We start from the raw sequence: 20,757 nt of genomic DNA on the forward strand, positions 1-20,757 counted from the left end.
GTTCCACATTCCTACAACCTTCGATTCCCTTGCCTAACGAAGGGGCGAGGGCATTGTCACTGGACTAGTAATCTAGAAAGACTCAGGGGAATTTCTGGGGATATGGGCTTGAATCCCACCACAGCAGATGGTGGAACTTAAATTCAAGAAATATCTGGAATTAAGTGTAATAATGTTGACAATGAACCTATTGTCGTAAAAACCCATCTGGTTTACTAATTAAATCTGCTATTTTACCTGTCTTTTTAACCCTTATTGGTCATCTGGCTCAACATCAAGTTGTGTGGTGCCTAAGGCTGGGGGGGATCTTACGGTTGATGCTAAAGATGGGGTATAAATTACAAGTTGGTCAAAACGTGATTCAAAAATAATGTTAAAAATTCTATACAAAAGATTCCAAACATTTTCTTCTTATTGTAGGTTTCTACTCTCATCGAGAAACTATAAATGGCTCGTGGTACATTCAGGATTTCTGCAATTTGCTTGAGAGCTACGGCTCACAGATCGAGTTCACAGAGTTTCTGACACTGGTGAACAGGAAGGTGTCGCAGCGAAGTGTGCTCAACTGCCAGGATCGTAGTGCAATCGGAAAGAAACAAGTCCCCTGCTTTGCCTCAATGCTTACCAAGAAATTGTATTTTAAACCCAAGACTTCATAGTAGTAGAGTGTTCGTTCTGCTTAGCAGTTTTATTTATCTTGGCAAAGCCTTTATTCCCTCCTTCAAAGAAAGTAAATAGTTAATGTGAAATCCAACTTTTTGAGCTGAGGTAGAACACTTAAAAGGGCCATTTGGATGTGCAACACACGCCTGACAATTTACACACAAAAAAAACCCGAAATAATTAATTACCAAAGAATTTTCCCCTATCCAATGTGAGTATGTTTTAGTTATAATGACCAATTCAGTAAAAAATATCAAAATTGATTCAGCCAGATTTTCAATCAGGCAATCAGATAATAATTTAGTCTTTTTAACTTTTTCAATTATTGGTGAAGGGCAACTTTTAAAATGTGAGCTTTTTTATACCGTCATGTGGCTGTCATGACCTACACGTTAAACATGATAATTTCGGAGAGCAACTAATGACTTTTAAAATATTTATAAAGGCATTTTTATTTCCATCTTTTCCTCCTCTTCCATAATACTCCCCACCTTTCACACTCAGCACCAGCTATTTTGTGTGGGTGAGTAAATGGTTGAGCCGACTCATAATATGTGCACACTCTTTCTCTTAGTGAGGGGGTCATTGAGGGGCATTTGTAGCAAATCTTAGTGCCTTGTGATATATATCCGCAAGTTTTTAAATGAGAATGTTTTCAGGAACATGTAATTTTGTCCAATTATGTTTTTATAGACTTAAATATATAGACCCACAATTATGCTGTGTGTACCTGTTTTCCTGTGGGTCTGATACATTGCGATTACTTGATGTCTTATATAATGGTGAGATATTCAAAGTAAAAGAAAAGATCAACTTTACTTCAAGATATCCTTAATTGATACATGATCGTTTCACATTTTAGTACCAACTAGTTGAGCCTATTAAATTTCAGGTGTGTGGAGGACTGCAATAAGCTAAATATTGCCACTCAAGTTTATGTATATTTCTTGGAAGTGAAATATTCCACCCAAGGTGTCAAAGTCATAATAAACATTTTCTAGGACAGTCCAACAGATTCATTAACTACGAGCAGGCAATTAAATTTTTTTAGTAACATTTCATAAACGTGAGCATTGACTCTTCGAAACCAGAACCAGTTCTTGTTACTTGGTGGAGTGTAAGTACCATAGCAATGGCACTAAGTTGAATTAATTTCTGGAAAAGCATCACTGGTGTAGAACTGAAAGATTTTCACACTTGTTACTATCTTCCAAATATAGACTGAACAAGTTTTGTTAAAGGTCAGAGAGAAGCTCTGTTAAAATCTTCAGAGCTAACAAATCAATAAATTACCAAAAGGCTAATAAAATTTAAATATCCATCATTTGATTTATTTTTATTTGAACAAGAATGATTCAGCTGTAAGGAATCAAGACTTTGTACCTCACAAACTCAGTTCTATATGGCACCAGTCCCCACTGAGAATAGGAGGTAGGAAATTAAGTAGACTAAATAGACACCATTCCATTCTGTGTTTGAAGTATATTTTAGGCAAAAACTGTTCGTTGTGTGTTTTCCATAATTATCATATTACAAACACAAGAATTGACAGACCACCCCTTAGCATGCAATGCCCAAATTGTACATGTGGTTTGGAGGGATGTGCATGATGCACATTTACTAATTTCATTGTGACAATGGGAAAGAGTAAAAAGTCTTCCAAATTACTGACAATATGAAAATTAGGGAAACAGCAAATTTATGATTGTGTAACATGACAGTTTTTATTAAAGCAGATCATGGTCACTTGTCCCAGATATTTATTTCTATACATTTTCTGCACAGTACTTAAACCACATATTGCATTATTCTAATGTAATCCTTGTTTCACTGTCAAATCACTTAATATTTATATATCAAACAATAACCATGCCTGCCTTATGGGCTTTGGGTATCATAATTGTAGTGTCTGGCGCTTCTGACTGTAGTTGGGGGGGGGCATTTTTCTAAGAAAGGACGAGTAGGAACTAATTGAATTCCTGAAAATCTGATCTGGCATATATCCCAACAACACTAACCACACGACCAACTATTTGGCATTAGTCACGAATGCCACAGGCTAGGTTTACTTGGCCAGGCACTGAAAGGTCAGCAGCTCGTTGTATTTTGACATGGAAAATGTCTGTACATTCGTGTCAAAATTTGAACAACAGGACAAGAAGAAATAGTTCACAACCTGTGGGTCCCATGCATAGCTTGAGGGTGGAAGATAAGACAGCAACAATAACATTCAATTACCCATCAACCAAGAAAATAAAAGTCTGAAAGTAACCCCCTGTAGCAAGTTATAACAATATAAAATGAATCAAACTAGCTCTTTTTTTTGGAGGCTTGACAATGAGGAGAGGCAGCACAAGATCTGAAGCTGTTGGCTGAATCAGGATGGAAGTAAATTTAAAATACACAGACAAATTTTGAAACCATTTCTTTCAGAACGAATAGGGCAGGTGGGGGAAAGGATAATTTTGAACAGATTTTAAAGCTCCCCACTATATTTGGCAGAGAGAAAATCTACATCCATGACTGAGGCAGAGCAAGGTTAAAATACTGCAGTTTATTATATTCGTACAAACAACACTGCCTTTAAATGCCACCTTTTGGCACAGTACTGAAAAGGACAGCATCAAGTAGTCGGTACGAGACTACTGGAAAAAGCGAGACAATAATCAAAAAGTCGACTTGCTTCATTATTTTCGCATTTCACCATTGATCTGTTCAGTTCAGCTGTTTTAAAAAAAATTGAAAACAAAAAATAATGCAGGAGGCCGTCATTTGAATTCTACCTAGAGTGAGTCTCTCAGCTCTTTTGACTGTCGTAGAGCTTGGTTACTATTGGGAAGGCCAGAACATATCACACATTTGAAAGTATGTACAATGGCTTTTCCCACTGCAAAATGGTGCAAGTGAACAGCCTAATCCTGACACAGTGTCCAAATCCTACAGCAACTGTGCGCATTAGAAAAACAATCTCAATTGCTGATGCTGTTTCCCAGATTTCAACAAGAATACCCTTTAAAGCACAGCTCCTTAAGGCAGAACTCACTTTGGCCAACATAATCCAGAGTATTTGACTCCCAAAATCAATATAGGTTTTACTCTGTTGCAAGCTTTCAAGGAGGTGCATTTACTGGAATAATATCACCTCAATAAAAATTGCTCCACGTTGCCAACAATTGTTAACCCCTTCACCAATTGATCATGTTTCTGCACAAGTTGGTATTTTAATCATTGTATTGATAATTGTACAAGACTGCTGGTCTTCCCAGTGCACTTCTTTGTAATCAAGATACCAGCATTAAGGCTGCAGTTTGAAGCAAGTATCAAACATTATGTGACAGACCACATTCACCAAACAAGCGTTTCAGTACAATTGTCAGAGCTTCACACCTGAAGTATTGGGGTCAGAAACTAGAGGCTGGGGAAGAAGGTGTGTATCAATAGCAGAGCTTAAACCAGGTCCACCGGCTCTTCACGCAAAGAATGCCATAGAACAGCAAAAACGGTATTACACAAAACTAAAATCAATTTTTAAATTAAAGTAAAACAGAACGACAGGTGAACACCTGCCTGTAGGCACTGTGATGAGATGAAAATGTAGCACGGGTGAAGAGGTCAATGTCAGAATGAAACATGGTCCCACACTTATGTCCCCATCTGCTACAGTTTCATTTTAGTCTTTGCCATTTAATTGTTCGAGTGGAAGTTTCAGTTGCAAAGGGTTACGCAGTCGTCTGAGATTTGTTTCTACCTAGAGAACAAAACAACAAAAAGAAATAATCAGCAAACTTCAAAATCTTGCATTAATATTGCACTTCGAATAGAATGACAAACTAAAGGAGGAGATGCCAGGAGGGGTGACCAAAATCTTAGTAAAGAGGTGGGTTTTAAGGAAAGTCTTAAGATGGGTTTGGATAGTGAACAACCACTTTGAGCTGAGAGAGTCAAAAACAGAGTTGCCTGTCTGTGAAACAAAGGAAATGGGATGGGGAAGGATGTCTAAAAGGCCACAATTAGAAGAGAACTCTGAGTAAGTTATAGGCCACGTGCGGGGGGTGTAGGTCTGGAGTGGGGGCTGGAGGGCTACAGTGTGGGCTTAAGAGATGGGGATGGAAACATGCTATGAATGATTTTAAACACAAAAGATGGGAATTTTAAATTGAGGCATTTGAGGACCGTGTGTGAATATAGATCAGTGAGCACAAAGGTGATGGGCCAGCAAAACGTACTGCAGGATAAAATATGGGCAGCAAGAGTTCTTGTGCTGGATTCTCCAGACGCCGACGGCAAAATTGGGCAGAATTTGAATTTAATCCAAATTCTCGATTAAATTGGGGGTGGAGCTGCTTTCACGATGCTTCGCCCCCTCCAAAGCGGAGTACTCTCTGAGTATGCCGCACCATGTATCGACGGCCTCAGGACATTGCCTGAGGCCCGTCTCCGATGTTCCGCCCCAACCGGCCAAGTTCCCAACGTCGTGGGTCTCCCATGGTCTCACCTATCGGGAACTTGGCGTGACAGTTGCGGATTTAGGGGGTCCGGGACGCGTGAGCCGGCCGAAGATGGGACTATTGCGCGGGCCGGGTCCACGAGCCTCTGCTGCCATGTTGTGCGGCGTGGCCTTTGCAGGCCGCCGCCGTCCACATGGGTGGCCACGGACCCGGCAATTCTCCGGGGCGTATCGGCAGCTAGAGCCGGGTGCTTTATGCTGCCATCCTGGTGGCCTCCAGCAAAACGGGCATCGGTGCCCGTTTTGCACCAGTTTTCCTGGCTTTAAACGCCACCGTTCCCATGCCGGTGTGGGGACATAGCTCCAGAATTGGAGAATCCAGCCCCCTGAGTGAGCAGCAATATATAAAATACGTGGTGGAGGATGGGAGACTGGCCAGATAAGCATCAAAATAGTTGAACACAAAGGTGAGAAAAGTACGGATGAGAGTTTTTGGCAGCAGCAAGGTGAAGATGGGCAATATTACACCAGTTTTTGTGACAAAGGCAATATGGGGTCAGAGATTCAGCTCGGGATCGAATAGAATAGAGAGGTTGTGAACAATCTTGTCCAGCCCGAGACTGAGTTGCAATGGAGCTGGAATTGGTGGGAAGGGCACATAGTTTGTACCCGAAGACCATGTTTAACTGGAGGTAACTGAAATTCATTCAAGACTGGCTAACGGACAAGCAGTCTGACAACATCAAATCGGTATAGGTGTGTTTGATGTTGACCGCATTTCCTCAGTGGATGTTGTGTGGATGAGGAAGGGATGATGGCCAAAGAAAGGTCCTTGGGACTCCAAGAGGTATGTGTGCAGTGGAGAAAATAAACCATTGCTTAAGATGCTGTGGCTGCGACTGGCTAGGTAAGAGTGGAAGTAAGCAAGGACAGTCCCCACTGAGCTGACAGTGGAGTGGTGGCCAAGAAGATAACATGGTTATCTCTGTCAAAAGCAGCGCCAAGGGTAAGTATGGATAGGGAGACGGATGTTCAGGGAGGATAAGGGTGCAGTGAAATCAGGGGAGAAAGAAATGCTGAGCTGTGCTGGAGATGAAATGACCGAGGCTGAGGGAAAATGCAACTTGGGGTAGGCCGCAGAGAATGTGATTGTTAAAGCAAGTTCAAAAGGGGTAAAATGAGGTGAAGTTCTCAGAGGAGGAGAAGGTATTGGAAAACTACAGGGCCAAGGGATAATTTAGTGATAAACACACACCACTAATGCGATTAGAAAGTATTAGCTAGGCAAAAAGGCTTCAGCAAAGGGTAACACCAATGATTCAGGTTTTAGCCAGAATTATGAGGTGAATGCAACCTTTACAAGTGAACAGATATTCTGGAGAGAAATGCAAGGAGCAGTGGTGATTGTTGGCCCACTGGCAGAGCCCAAGGGAACAGTAGCAGAAAGTGGGACGGCCAAAACTTGGATTTGGGAGAGCTCGCAGAGAGTCACCATGCCGCGACCCCATCTTGAATGAGGAGCAGGACTTATTAATCAAACGACTCATGCACAATATTTGTTTTTTTGAACTAGCTGCCATCTAACCTCAGCCAACTCCTCCTTGATCTTGTTGTATTTCTCGATGTCAAACCTGTTTCGTTTGGCGCCTCGATGGAAGTAATGAAGGAACTGTCTGTCTTTTACATCAGGATAAACACAATCCTAAAGGAAAGAGATGCAATTTAAGTAAACTGGTGACAATGCCAAATAACATTGACCATTCATGTCTGTTTACTGACAGAGCAGAGCCATGATCACTTACACTCCAATATCACACCAAAACACTTCTTTCACATGCCACAAATCCCAACTGAGTGACAAATCCAAGACCAATGTTATTTGCACTGGTAGACAAGGTTTGCTGCACATTTTGGGATGATTCAATGTTCGCTGTAGGGAGCCATGCTTACATGCCATGATATCCCAGTCACTAAACATAATGTGTATTTATTAAGGAAGTTGGAGAAGAATCTAGATAGAAGAAAAGAATCATTCAGCTCATCCACCTCACTCAGTCGTTTAGCCCTTGTGTTTTGAGGTCTTAATCCAACCACTCCTCTTACTTGAAGCAAATAATCCTTTCTTTTAAACCTTTGATCTTGCACTTAGCCATAGGCCAGGATTTGGATTGGAGAAATAGAAGTTACTTCTCCAAGCTGAAAAAAATCTCGTACCTCACTGGAGGTATAATTTGCAAAATTCTTGCTTGAATGTCTTACCGGCCATTTTGAATAATTGCTCGAGGGGCCAAATGGAGGAGGAGCTTCACAAACCACAATCTGGCCTGCGGGCCACGGGTTGGACAAGCCTGATTTAAACTAATTTGGCAGGGCGATGGGCACAAACATATGGAAGCGGAAAAGAGGATGAAGATGCACAAAGGAGTAAGAGGGTTGGATAATACCAGAGAAGGAATTTGTATCGTATTAGACACAGGCAGGTTATGAAGGATTACGAGAGGAATACAAAGACAGGTTTAGAATGCATGTATGTAAACACAGAGTTGTGAAAGAGTGAGAATATGATGTAGTGGCTTGAAAATGGTGAGGACTGTGCACTAAATATTCACAGATACCAAGTAGTCATAAAAGATAGGGAAGGAAAAGGGGAGGTGGTGTTGCAGTAATGATTAGGAAAGACATGGTGCTGGAAAGAGAGGATTTCCTCGAGGAAGGCGAGGACAGAACCCATCTGGTTAGGTTGTGAAGGAAGAGGAGAATGATCACACTACTAGCAGCATTTCATAAGTCTCCAAATAGAGAGAGTGAGATGGAGGATCAAATCTGCAGATAAATCACAGGGATCTGCAAGACCTATAGAGTAGTGATATTGGGCGACTTAATGCCAATCAATATTTTTAAATAATCTTTATGGTCACAAGTAGGCTTATATTACATAAAGTTACTGTGAAAATCCCCTAGGCGGCATATTCCGGCGCCTGTTCGGGTACACTGAGGGAGAATTCAGAATGTCCAAATTACCTAATAGCTTGTCTTTCGGGACTTGTGGGAGGAAACCGGAGGCACCTGGAGGAAACCCTCACAGACACGGGGAGAACGTGCAGACTCCGCACAGACAGTGACCCAAGCCGGGAATCGTACCTGGGACCCTGGCGCTGTGAGGCCGTAGTGCTAACCACTGTGCTCCCGTGCTGCCCCCTGTGCTACCGTGTAATTAATGTTAGAGAAAGGGTAAGGAGGTGGAATAATTTCTGAAATGTGCTCAGGGGAAACTTTCTGTGCTGGTCGGTTTCGGCCCCGCCAGAAAGGAGGCTGTTCTGTATCAGACTAACACCATTGGCTGGTGTAATGTCAAGTGTTACACAATGATGCCATCAGAGCGTTTCATGATCTTTTGTTGAGTTCACCGCTGTACCCAGTTTGAGCAACATCTTCTAAATAACCTCTTGCCCTATGCTATATGAGCTTGACGTGTGCCACCTGATTCTCTCTCTTTGCGGCTACAACAAAGAATATAACAAAAGAGAAACTGCCGACGAGATCGGGGACATTAAAAAAAAGGGAGAAAAACAACTTTGGACTACAATTTTGAGACCTAGAAGAAGGAATCATCGACGGAGATCCAGGCACATAGACCATCGGGAGTGAGGTTGGGAGAAATATCATCGGCTACCAAGGTGTGACAAGTAAAGGTAACGCTCAAGTAAATAAATAACTCTCAAGACACCGTGCAGTTTGTAGAGGGGGCATCGGCGAATCATCCAGTCGATCACAACAGCCATTGGTGCAAGTGAAGGTTTTTTTAAAAAGACCCTATCGGACAATTGCAAACTACCGGGGATTTACATCAAACAGAGGATTGAAGTTTTCAGTCCACTTACCGTTGTAGGTGGTAGAGCTGCAGAGACTGCGTATGAGGTACTGAAATGGGCCATGGGAACATGAACCTATGGGGCTGCGACTCTGCAATCTATGCCAGGGAATCGATAGCAAGGCACAAGTCTGCTTGTGCACTACGGGTTGTCTGCTTTTAACAGAGAAGAAATAAACAGAAGGAAAGACAGGCTGCAGGCTGAGTAGCACGGAGCAGCAATTCCAAAATGGCAGGGAGAAAAGTCACCATAGACACTTTTGATGAGGAGGACGAGATGTGGAACTCTTATGAGGAAAGTTTCCAGTCATTCCTTAAAGCCAATCAGACACCAGCAGACCTGCATACTGTGACCTTTCTCAGCTTAGTTGGGGGAAACATTCCTGTTATTGCAGAATTTAGAACACCCAGCTAAACCTGGAGACAAGTCATATGATGACTGCCTTGCAAGAACATTTCTCTCCCCGTCCACTATTTATAGCTGAAAGATTCCGCTTTCACTGTCGTGCACAGGAGGAAGGGAAAACATTTCACAACTTGTTCCATCATTGTGAAAGCTGGCAAAGTACTGAGAATTTGGCCAGATTTTGGATGATACAGTGCACGACTGATTACTCATTAGTTTGCGGCCTCAGGAATGAAGCCATCCAAAGGAAATTGTTGACTGAAGGTGCATTATCCCTAAAATCATCTATGGAAATCGCAACGTCTATGGAACTTTCTAAGAGAGAAACTTCACCGGTTGGAGTTTGAGCTAAAGTCATAAGATGGAGTCTGTGAGACGCAGGTCCACCAAGAACATACCATGTCATCACTGCAACCAAGTGGGGCATATGGCTGGAGATTGATGGAGTAAGGAGAATAAATGCACAAATTGTGGTACAGTTGGTCACATTGCCAAAATATGTTGGTTATGCCAACCTTCATCAGCACAAAAGAAGTGTACCGAGAAAAATACCTTAAAGTCTACAGGGCGAGTTTATCTGTTAATTGATCCAACTGAAGACTCACCAAGTACCAAAGTGTTAAGCCAGCTTACGGAATTTAAGCTCAACCTTCCAGCAATGCAAGGAGATCAGTAACAATTTTGAGTCTATCCAAAATTAAATGGGCACATAATAAAGATGGAAGTGGATGTGGGTGCTGCAGTGTCACTTATACCTGAATGTATATAGCGTCAGAAATGGAAGTATCTGCCATTGCAACCATCTGATGTGATCTTGAGGACATTTGCCGAAGGGGCTGTGCCACTGAAGGGCTTCCCTTCAAGGTGACTGTGGAAGTTAACAAGCAGAAAGTGGAATTGCCTCTTCACATTGTTCAAGGAAACGTTCCAGCATTGGTTGGGGGAGATCTTGGTTGAGGAAGATTAAGCTAAACTGGGCTGTCATGAATCAACCTGTTGATTCTATAAACAATCTTCAACCACTTCTGAAAAAGTACGCAAAGGTATTTGAGGAGTCGCTTGGATCCATGACTGGGATCTAAGTGAAACTCAAGATAAAGGTAGACAGTGTGTGACAGCAGGTGCTGTACCCTATACTACTCAACCTAAAGTGGAAGAAGAACTTGAGAGTTTACTGAAGATAGGAATCATTGAGCCTGTTAACGCCAGCGATTGGGCAACCCTAATTGTCCCAAGTCTTAAGAAGAATGGTCCAGTACAAATATGCAGGGATTTCAAAATGACTATCACCCTGTATTATGGATCAGATCTTGAGTGGCCGATCAGGTGTACAATTCTACCTGAATGACATTTTGATTACAGGATGATAGAGAGCATGTAAAGAATCTAGAAACTACTCTTGCAAGGCTGCAACTACATAATGTCAGAGTCAAGAAAGAGAAGTACATTAAAAAAATTATTTCATCCACTATCTCGGACACATCATCAACCAAAACGGTCGTCACAAAGAAACTGCTGGAGATTAATAATGTTCCACAACTGCAGAAAGTGACTCAGTTAAGGTCATTTCTAGGTTACCATGGAATGTTCATACCACAATTACCAACAAGTTTGAAGCCTTCACACACATTGCTTTGTAACAAACAAGCTTGGCTTTGGTGAAAGATTGGGAGGATGCATCCCAAAATATTAGAAAAAGTACAAGAATCAGAGTTATTGGTCCATTGTAACCCAAAATCGACGCTGCAGCTTGCTTGTGATGCATCACCCTATCGGGTTGAAGTGGTTGTCTTGCAGATAATGCCTTCAGGCGAAGAGCAACCAATAGCATTTGCTTCCAGGACATTAAACTTGGGGTAGCCCGGTAGCACAGTGATTAGCACTGTTGCTTCACAGCGGCAGGGTCCCAGGTTAGATTCCCGGCTTGGGCCACTGTCTGTGCGGAGTCTGCACGTACTCCCCGTGTCTGTGTGGGTTTCCTCCGGGTGCTCCGGTTTCCTCCCACAAGTCGCGAAAGATGTACTGTTAGGTGAATTGGATATTCTGAATTCTCCCTCTGGGTCCTCGAACAGGCGCCGGAGTGTGGCGACTAGGGGATTTTCACAGTAACTTCAATGCAGTGTTAATGTAAGCCTACTAATAAAGATTAAGATTGAATTTAAATCTTGGGCTGACGGTACAGAATAGAGTATGTTGTGGGGTATCAGAGTAATCATTCCACTGTGTCTATGGAACAGGTGCACGAGGTCCATCCCAGTGTAGGTAAAGTTAAAGAGTTGCTGAGAAGCTACTTTTGGTGGCCTGGGTTGGAAGCTCAAATAGAGGAGAAGGTGGGGATATGCCACTGCGTTGAGAAATGTACGTCCAGTACAACCTTTGCATCTATGTTTTTGGTCATGGTTGATACACATTTGAAGTGGCCGGAGTTTGCTATTACGAAATCGACAACTACGGAACAGATCATAGAAAGGACTGACGAGGTACTTGCAAGATTTGGGCGGTCTGAACAACTTGTGAGCGATAACTGTACTCAGTTCACACCAGCCGAATTAGAGGACAACCTGAAGGGGGTGTGGCGTCCGCCCTGTCAAATCAGCCTCTGACCATCCAGCTACCAATGGCTTGGCTGAACGATTCGTACAAATCGCTCAAGCATGCTGTGAAGGTTTTGAAGGATAAAGGCTCCCTACCGAAACGGGTCTATAGCTTTCTAATGACACACAGGAACATTACATAATCAACAATACAAAGCTCACTGGCTATATTAATGTTAAAAAGGAAACTATGCACGCAGTGCAACCTTTTGACTCCCCCTTCAACTTCGGAGATAGTCAGGCAACAACATCAGTGGCTAAAAGGGACCAACATTCCAAAAGCAGAGTGGGTGACCTTGGGGAGTGTGTTCATGCAAGAAATTACACCTCAGGCGAAAAATGGATTCCAGCAATTGCACTCATCAAAACGGGAGAGATTTCATAGACTGTAACATCTGTCATGAATGAATGTGGCATCGTCATGCTGACCAATTATTGTCTGCACCTAGTGAGAGTACAGAATCTGTACCAGATGTTTGCACCAGAGAGTATGGACAGTGACATGACAGGCTGGAGGACTAGAACTGCTGTAGTTGCGGAATCTGTTATGACAGAATCATCCACACAACCAGAGACAGTTCCTGAGTAGGTTCCGTTATATGTAACACGAACCAGTGTACAGGAAGACAACCCCAAAGAGCCAAATTCCTGAACATTGTGTTCTGCCAAAACAAGACATATGTTGTGTCTGTGTTGAAGTATTTGATTAAATAAAATGCTGGGAACACAAAAGGAGTGTGGTGATATGCGTCACTGTAAATACACAAGGGGTTAATGTAAATACACAAAGACTAGAGGGAGCACCAGAGACATCATGACATGCAGACATACAGCTAATGAACACATAGAACAGGACACGACCAATGGGCAGTCAAGGCACCCAGAGGTGACACTACCACAAGGGGGCAACCCATATAAAAGGACAGGGCACACATGCTCTTTCTCCTTCCACAGGCGACACTCAAGAGAGTAGGACAGGGGCAGATCAGAAGCATCACACCCACCGCATGGCTTAGAGAAGACTGGTTAGTTAGACTGAGTTACTATAGTTAGATTAGCAGGAGAGTTCTAAGTAGGAGAATTGTTAACGGTTCAATAAATGTGTTGAACCTATCTCCAAGTCTGAACCTTCCTTTGTCAGAGCATACATCAAGGAAGCAGCTTATGCTACATGAAGAAGCATAATATAAGGAGTAAAGAGGGAGGGGTGTTATGTATCAGAGTAACATCATGTGTTTTTTTTTAGAAATTACAGTGCAGAAGGAAGGTATTCGACGGATCGGGTCTGCACGGCCCTTGGAAAGAGCACCCTACCTAAGCCCACACCCCCACCCTATCCCTGTAACCCCACCCAACTAAACCCAACCTTATTGGTCACTAAGGGCAATTTAGCATGGCCAATTCACCTGACTTGCACATTTTTTGGACTGTGGGAGGAAACCGGAGCACCCGGAGGAAACCCACGCAGACACGGGGAGAAAGTGCAAACTCCGTGTAGACAGTGACCCAAGCTGGGAATCGAACCTGGGACCCTGGAGCAATGTTGCACAATGATGTCATTGGAGCATTTTGCGGAGTTCACCATTGTATCCTGCTTGAGCAGCATCTTATAAATAAACCACTCCCAATCTGTTCTACAAACTATTCTGCCACCTTCGATTCTTTCTCTTTTTTTTAATAAGAGTGCCCAATTCTTTTTTTCAATTAAGGGGCAAGTTAGCGTGGCCAATCCACCTACCCGGCCCATCTTTGGGTTGTGGGGGTGAGACCCAGGCTGACACGGGGAGAATGTGCAAACTCCACACGGTTAGTGACCCGGGGTCGGGATCAAACCTGGGTCCTCAGCTCCATGAGGCACCAGTGGTAACCACTGCGCCACTGTGCATCCCACGATTCTCTCTCTTTGCGGCTACAACAAAGAACATAACAGAGGCATTGCTGGATCAGCTGCCGGGAAATGAGATGGACTGAGAGGACCGAGTGACTGTAGGAGAACAAGTGATCATTGTGTCATAAGGTTTAGATTAACAATAAGAGGAGCAAGGAACAATCTAAAGCAGGACTTCTAAATTGGAAAAGAGTCAGACTCAGTGGGATGAGAAGGAACGCCACCAGGGAAAACCGGAACCAAAGATGGACAGGAAAAATGGTAATGTGAGGAATTGTAATCTCAAAGGTAGAGTTGTTTCAGGTGCAAATCCCAACACGAGGAAAAGATAGGGGAAGCAAAGCAAAACTTCTTGGATGATAAGGGAGATGGAGAATCTGATGAAATATGAGGAGGGCTATATGATAGGCAAGTATAATGAGTTGAGAAGGAAGGAAGTGAAGAGGAAAGTAAGATTGTCGAAGAGAAATTATGAGAATGGAATGGCAGTTAATATAAAAGGGGACTCAAATTCTTCAGCTGGCATGCAAATAGTAAGAAGGGAGCAAGAGATAATTTGGGGCCAATTGTGGACAACAGGGGTAATATATACTTGAACTACAGCGCAAGGCTAGAATATTTCATGCATAGGTGTTTACTAAGGAAGAGGATGCTGAAAACTGATTAAGAAAATATTCTTATTCACGGCTTTTCAACAAAAATCTAAATATACAAAACATCAAAAGAACAACCAAAGAACATCAGAAGGGGCAGCACGGTGGCACAGTGGTTACTGTCTACGGCACTGAGGACCGGGGTTTGAATCCCGGCCCTGGGTCACTGTCCGTGCGGAGTTTGCACATTCTCCCCATGTCTGCATGTGTTTCACCCCCACAGTCCAAAGATGTGCAGGTTCGGTGGATTAGCCATGCTAAATTGGAAAAAAATAATTGGGTCCTCTACATTTATGTAAAAAAAGAATATCAGAAGAACATCACATCAATCCAACAAAAAATCCCAGCCCCCCTGATCCCCATCCATGTCCCACCTTCCCTTTTTAACCCCCTGCAAACACCTATCCTCTACCCCCTCAAAAATCCTGCTCAACCTCGCCACCGTCATGTGGGCCCCATGCACCACTTTAAACTGGATGAGGCTTAACCTCGCACATGACATAGACGCATTCACCCCAGGGCCGGCTCAAGGCACCGGCAACTCTTGCAGTCGCCCGGGGCGCCATGTGCTAGGGGGCGCCAGAGACTCGGGTCCCGCGCATGCGCAGTTGGGCCGGTGCCAACCAGCGCATGCGTGGTGGCCGCCCTACCCCACGGCGGCCCCCCCCCCCCCTCGGGTCCGTCCCCCCGCCTCCCCTCGGGTCCGCCCCCCCGCCCCCCCGGGTCGGGTCCGCCCCCCCCGCCCCCCCGGGTCGGGTCCCTCCCCCCGGGTCCGCCCCCCCTCTCTCGGCCCCGCCCCCTCTCTCGGCCCCGCCCCCGCTCCCCCTCTCGGCCCCGCCCCGTCCCCCTCTCGGCCCCGCCCCTGCCCCCCTCTCGGCCCCGCCCCTGCCCCCCCTCTCGGCCCCCCTCTCGCGCCCCCCCCCCCCCCCAAGGGCGCCAAAGTTCAGCTTGCCCGGGGCGCCAGCAACCCTAGGACCGGCGCTGATTCACCCTCCACAACGTCTCATCCGATGTTCCAGCCCCCATCTCCTCCTCCCATCTCCTCCTCCCACCTGTGCTTAACATCCTCCACCCGGGCTCCCTCCCACTCCATCAATGCCTTACTACCTTCCCCTCCCCTATTTCGTCCACCGACAGAAGCCTATCTTGCAGCACTGGAGATGGCATCCCCAGGAAATAAGGCATCTCTCTCCTCACAAAGTCCCAAACCTGCAGGTACCTAAAATCATTCCCCTTTGGGCAACTCCTAGAATTCCTTCAACTCCTCCAGCCCCGTAAATTCGCTCCTGGTAAACAAGTCCCTGAAGTAATCAATCCCCAACTGGAGCCACCCCCGAAACCTCGCATCCAGCCCCGCCAGCACAAATCTATTGTTATGACAAATAGGTAACCACAGTGACATACCCTCTAATCCCAAGTGCTGTGTACACTGCCCCCACACCCTGAAAGCCAACACCAGTACTAGGCTAATGGAATACCTGGCCGGCGTGAACGGCAAAGGCGCCAACAACAAAGCCCTCAAGCCCGTTCCCCTTACACGATGCCACCTCCACCTGACCCCAAACCGATCTCTCCTCCACGGCCCATTTCCTCACCATCATAATGTTTGCAGCCCAATAATAATTTATCAAATCAGGCAATCCATCCCCCCCCCCCCCCCCCCCCCACCTCCATTCCGAAAAAGCCCGACGGACCCGTGGGGCCTTCCCCACCCACATAAACCCCCAGATCAACCCATTGACTTCCCTGAAAAATGACTTGGAGTCAAAGATAGGGCACATTCTCCCGTGTCTGCGTGGGTTTCGCCCCCACAACCCAAAAGATGTGCAGGTTAGGTAAATTGGCCACGTTAAATTGCCCTTTAATTGGAAAAAATAATTGGGTACTCTAAATTTATTTTTAAAAAAAGATAGGGAAGTGCTGAAACACGAACAGAAACCTAGGCAACACCGTCATTTTCACTGTCTGCACCCGCCCAGCCAGCGACAACGGCAAAACGTTCACCTCTTAAAATCTGCCTTCATCCCCTCCACCAATCAGGCCAAGTTCAACCTGTGCAGCTAGGCCCAGCTTCGCACCACCTGGATAATCTAAAGCTTGTCCCTACCATCCTTTTTTTTTTTTAAATAATTTTTATTGAAAGAGTTTTTCCATACAAACATTTACCCCTACTAATTTTTAAATTATTTACAACACAATCCCTCTAGGCAAATGTCCCTCCCTCGCCCGCCCTCTCGCGCGCACCAGTCCTCCCCCCCCCCCCCCCCCCCCAGGCAACCTTAACAAACAAGGCAGCCTACAGTTTCAGACATGAGCAGCGAGCAGACTTGCCCGCGTTACAGTCGTGCATGTCCCCCCACGACCCTTGCTGCCCCCCCCTCCCCCCCCTCCCCCCCCTCCCTCCCCCCCTCCCCCCCCTCCCTCCCCCCCTCCCCCCCCTCCCTCCCCCCCTCCCCCCCCCCCTCCCCCCCTCCCCCCCTCCCCCTCCCCCCCTCCCCCCTCCCCCCCCTCCCTCCCCCCCTCCCCCCCCTCCCCCCTCCCCCTCCCCCCCTCCCCCCCTCCCCCCCCTCCCTCCCCCCCTCCCCCCCCTCCCTCCCCCCCTCCCTCCCCCCCTCCCCCCCCTCCCCCCCTCCCCCCCCCCTCCCCCCCTCCCCCCCCTCCCCCCCTCCCCCCCTCCCCCCCCTCCCCCCCCTCCCCCCCCCCCGGGTTGCTGCTGCCACGACCCCGAACGTCTATCTCTGATCTAAAAAGTCAAGGAAAGGTTGCCACCGCCTGGAGAATCCCTGTACCGACCCTCTCAGGGCAAATTTGATCCTTTCTAGCTGAATATAGCTAGCCATATCGTTAATCCAAGTTTCAACGCTTGGAGGCCTCGCGTCCTTCCATTGAATTAATATCCTTCGTCGAGCCACTAGGGACGCAAAGGCCAGTATTCCGGCCTCCCTAGCCTCCTGTACCCCCGGTTCTACCCCGACCCCAAAGATCGCAAGCCCCCATCCTGGTTTGACCCTGGACCCCACCACCTTCGACACCGTCCTTGCCACCCCCTTCCAGAACCCTTCCAGCACCGGACATGCCCAGAACATATGCACATGGTTCGCTGGGCTTCCCAGACATCTGACACACCTGTCCTCACCCCCAAAGAACCGGCTCATCCTTGTCCCCGTCATGTGAGCTCTATGCAGCACCTTAAATTGAATGAGGCTCAGCCTCGCACACGAGGAGGAAGAATTGACCTTCTCCAGTGCATCCGCCCACGTCCCGTCTTCTATCTGCTCTCCCAGCTCCCCTTCCCACTTGGCTTTCAGCTCCTCCCCTGATGCTTCTTCCGCCTCCTGCATTATCTTGTAGATGTCTGATATCTTCCCCCCTCCGACCCAGACCCCCGAGAGCACCCTATCACTCGCCCCCTTACTGGGGAGCAGGGGGAACCCCTCCACCTGCCGTCTAGCAAATGCCTTCACTTGTAAATATCTGAACATGTTTCCCGGGGGGAGCTCAAACTTCTCCTCCAGCCCTCCCAGGCTCGCAAACCTCCCCTCTATAAACAGGTCCTTCAGCTGCCGTATGCCCACCCTGTACCAGCTCTGAAATCCCCCGTCGATGTTCCCCGGGATGAATCTATGGTTCCCTCTTATTGGCGCCGCCAACAGACCTCCCATTTCCCCCCTATGTCGCCTCCACTGCCCCCATATCTTGAGGGTGGCCGCCACCACCGGGCTCGTGGTGTACCTCGTGGGGGGGAGCGGCCATGGTGCCGTTACTAGGGCCCCCAGGCTTGTGTTGCCACAGGACGCCCTCTCCATTCGTTTCCAAGCTGCCCCCTCCCCTTCCATCATCCACTTGCGCACCATTGACACATTTGCCGCCCAGTAGTACCCCGAAAGATTGGGTAGTGCCAGCCCTCCACTGTCCCTACTCCGCTCCAAAAAGACCCTCCTCACCCTTGGGGTGCCATGCGCCCACACGTAGCTCATGATGCTGCTCGTCACCTTTTTGAAGAAGGCCCTAGGGAGGAAGATGGGCAAGCACTGAAATAAAAACAAGAACCTTGGGAGGACCGTCATTTTGATTGACTGCACCCTCCCCGCCAGCGACAACGGTACCATGTCCCACCTCTTAAATTCCTCCTCCATCTGTTCCACCAGCCTGGAAAAGTTCAACTTGTGGAGGGTCCCCCAGTTCCTTGCCACCTGCACCCCTAAGTACCTAAAGCTCTTTCCTGCTCGCTTGAAGGGGAGTCTCCCAATACCCTCTCCCTGGTCCCCCGGGTGTATCACAAAAACCTCGCTTTTGCCCAAATTTAGTTTGTACCCCGAAAAGTCCCCAAACTCTGCTAATAGTTCCATTATCTCCGGCATTCCCCCTTCTGGGTCTGCCACGTACAGCAGTAGATCATCCGCATACAGCGATACTCGATGTTCCTCCCCTCCCCTAGTCAGTCCTCTCCACCCCCCTGAACCCCTCAGTGCCATCGCCAACGGTTCAATCGCCAGTGCGAAAAGTAGGGGGGATAGGGGACATCCCTGCCTGGTCCCTCGGTGGAGCCCGAAATACTCCGACCTCCTCCCGTTTGTCACTACACTCGCCGTCGGGGCCGAGTAGAGCAGCTTCACCCACTTAATAAAGCCTTCCCCAAACCCAAACCGTTCCAACGTCTCCCACAGGTACTCCCACTCCACCCTATCGAATGCCTTCTCCGCGTCCAGCGCTACCACTATCTCAGCCTCCCCCTCCACTGCCGGCATCATAATTACATTCAGCAATCTCCGCACGTTCGTGTTGAGCTGCCGCCCCTTCACGAACCCCGTCTGGTCCTCATGGATTACCCCTGGCACACAATCCTCTATTCTAGCTGCCAGGATCTTTGCCAGCAACTTGGCATCCACGTTCAGAAGCGAGATAGGCCTGTAGGACCCGCACTGCACGGGGTCTTTATCCCGCTTCAATATCAGGGAGATCAGAGCCTGCGACATTGTCGGGGGCAGAACCCCCCCCTCTCGCGCCTCATTAAAGGCTCGTACCAGTACCGGTCCCACCAAGTCCACATTTTTCTTATAGAATTCCACCGGGAACCCATCTGGCCCCGGCGCCTTCCCCGCCTGCATCTGACCTATTCCCTTGACTAGCTCCTCTAGCCCTATTGGCGCCCCCAGCCCTTCTACCAGCCCCTCCTGGACCCTTGGGAACCTCAATTTGTTTAGGAAGTCCTCCATTCCCCCTCTCCTCGTCGGCGGCTCAGACCGATACAACTCCTTGTAAAAATCCCTGAAGACCCCGTTCACTTCTTGCCCCTTCTGCACTACCTTCCCGCCCCTCTCCTTCACTCCCCCAATCTCCCTAGCCGCATCTCGTTTGCGAAGCTGGTGTGCCAGCATCCTGCTCGCCTTTTCCCCATACTCATAAACCGCGCCCTGTGCCCTTCTCCACTGCGTCTCTGCCTTCCTGGTGGTCAGCAGGTCGAACTTGACCTGCAGGCTGCGCCGTTCTCCCAGCAGCCCCTCCTCTGGTGCCTCCGCATATCTCCTATCCACTTCCAATAGCTCCCCCACCAGCCTCTCCCTCTCCTGCCTCTCCTTTCTTTCTCTGTGCGCCCTTATGGAGATCAGCTCTCCCCTGATCACTGCCTTCAGGGCCTCCCAGACCATCCCCACCTGCACCTCACCCGTGTCATTCAAGTCCAGATAGCTCTCAATGCTCTTCCGGACCCTTTTACACACCTCGTCGTCCGCTAACAGCCCCACATCCAGCCGCCACAGCGGGCGCTGGTCCCGCGCCTCCCCCATTTCCACATCCACCCAATGTGGTGCATGATCAGAGATCGCAATGGCCGAGTACTCAGCTTCCCGTACCCTCGGGATCAGCCCCCTGCTCAACACAAAGAAATCGATTCTGGAGTACACTCTATGGACGTGGGAGAAAAAGGAATACTCCCTCGCCCTCGGCCTACCAAACCTCCATGGGTCTACTCCTCCCATCTGCTCCATGTACCCCCTCAGCACTTCTGCCGCTGCCGGCCTCCTATTGGTCCTTGAGCTCGATCTGTCTAGCCCGGGGTCCAGCACTGTGTTAAAGTCCCCCCCCATGATCAAGCCCCCTGCCTCCAGTCCCGGAATGAGGCCCAATAGGCGCCTCATAAAACCCGCGCCATCCCAGTTCGGGGCATATACGTTGACCATCACCACTTTCTCCCCCTGCAGCTTACCCTTCACCATCACATACCTACCCTCCTTAT

At 47.5% G+C, this 20,757-nt stretch overlaps 2 protein-coding genes across 3 annotated transcripts in view; one reads left to right on the plus strand and one right to left on the minus strand.

The window, feature by feature from the left end:
• LOC119963246 (caspase-6-like) overlaps positions 1-2,409 on the plus strand; it is a 40,948-nt gene extending 38,539 nt beyond the window's left edge. Inside the window, exon 8 of the mRNA XM_038792054.1 lies at positions 421-2,409. Within this exon, the coding sequence (XP_038647982.1) occupies positions 421-659 (239 nt within the window). The 3' untranslated portion in view covers positions 660-2,409. The remainder of the gene's footprint in view (positions 1-420) is intronic.
• The window catches only part of LOC119963245 (calcium uniporter regulatory subunit MCUb, mitochondrial-like), a 243,696-nt gene continuing 224,935 nt past the window's right edge, over positions 1,997-20,757 (minus strand). The window contains exons 8-9 of one of the 2 annotated variants that reach the window (XM_038792052.1): positions 6,696-6,812; positions 1,997-4,411 (exon numbers count right to left, since the gene is read on the minus strand). In XM_038792052.1, the coding sequence (XP_038647980.1) occupies positions 4,334-4,411; positions 6,696-6,812 (195 nt within the window). In that variant the 3' untranslated portion in view covers positions 1,997-4,333. The remainder of the gene's footprint in view (positions 4,412-6,695; positions 6,813-20,757) is intronic. The other variant, XM_038792053.1, reaches the window with a different exon arrangement.

This window comes from Scyliorhinus canicula, chromosome 3 (genome assembly GCF_902713615.1).
Source record: "Scyliorhinus canicula chromosome 3, sScyCan1.1, whole genome shotgun sequence".
In the NCBI taxonomy this organism is placed as follows: domain Eukaryota; kingdom Metazoa; phylum Chordata; class Chondrichthyes; order Carcharhiniformes; family Scyliorhinidae; genus Scyliorhinus; species Scyliorhinus canicula.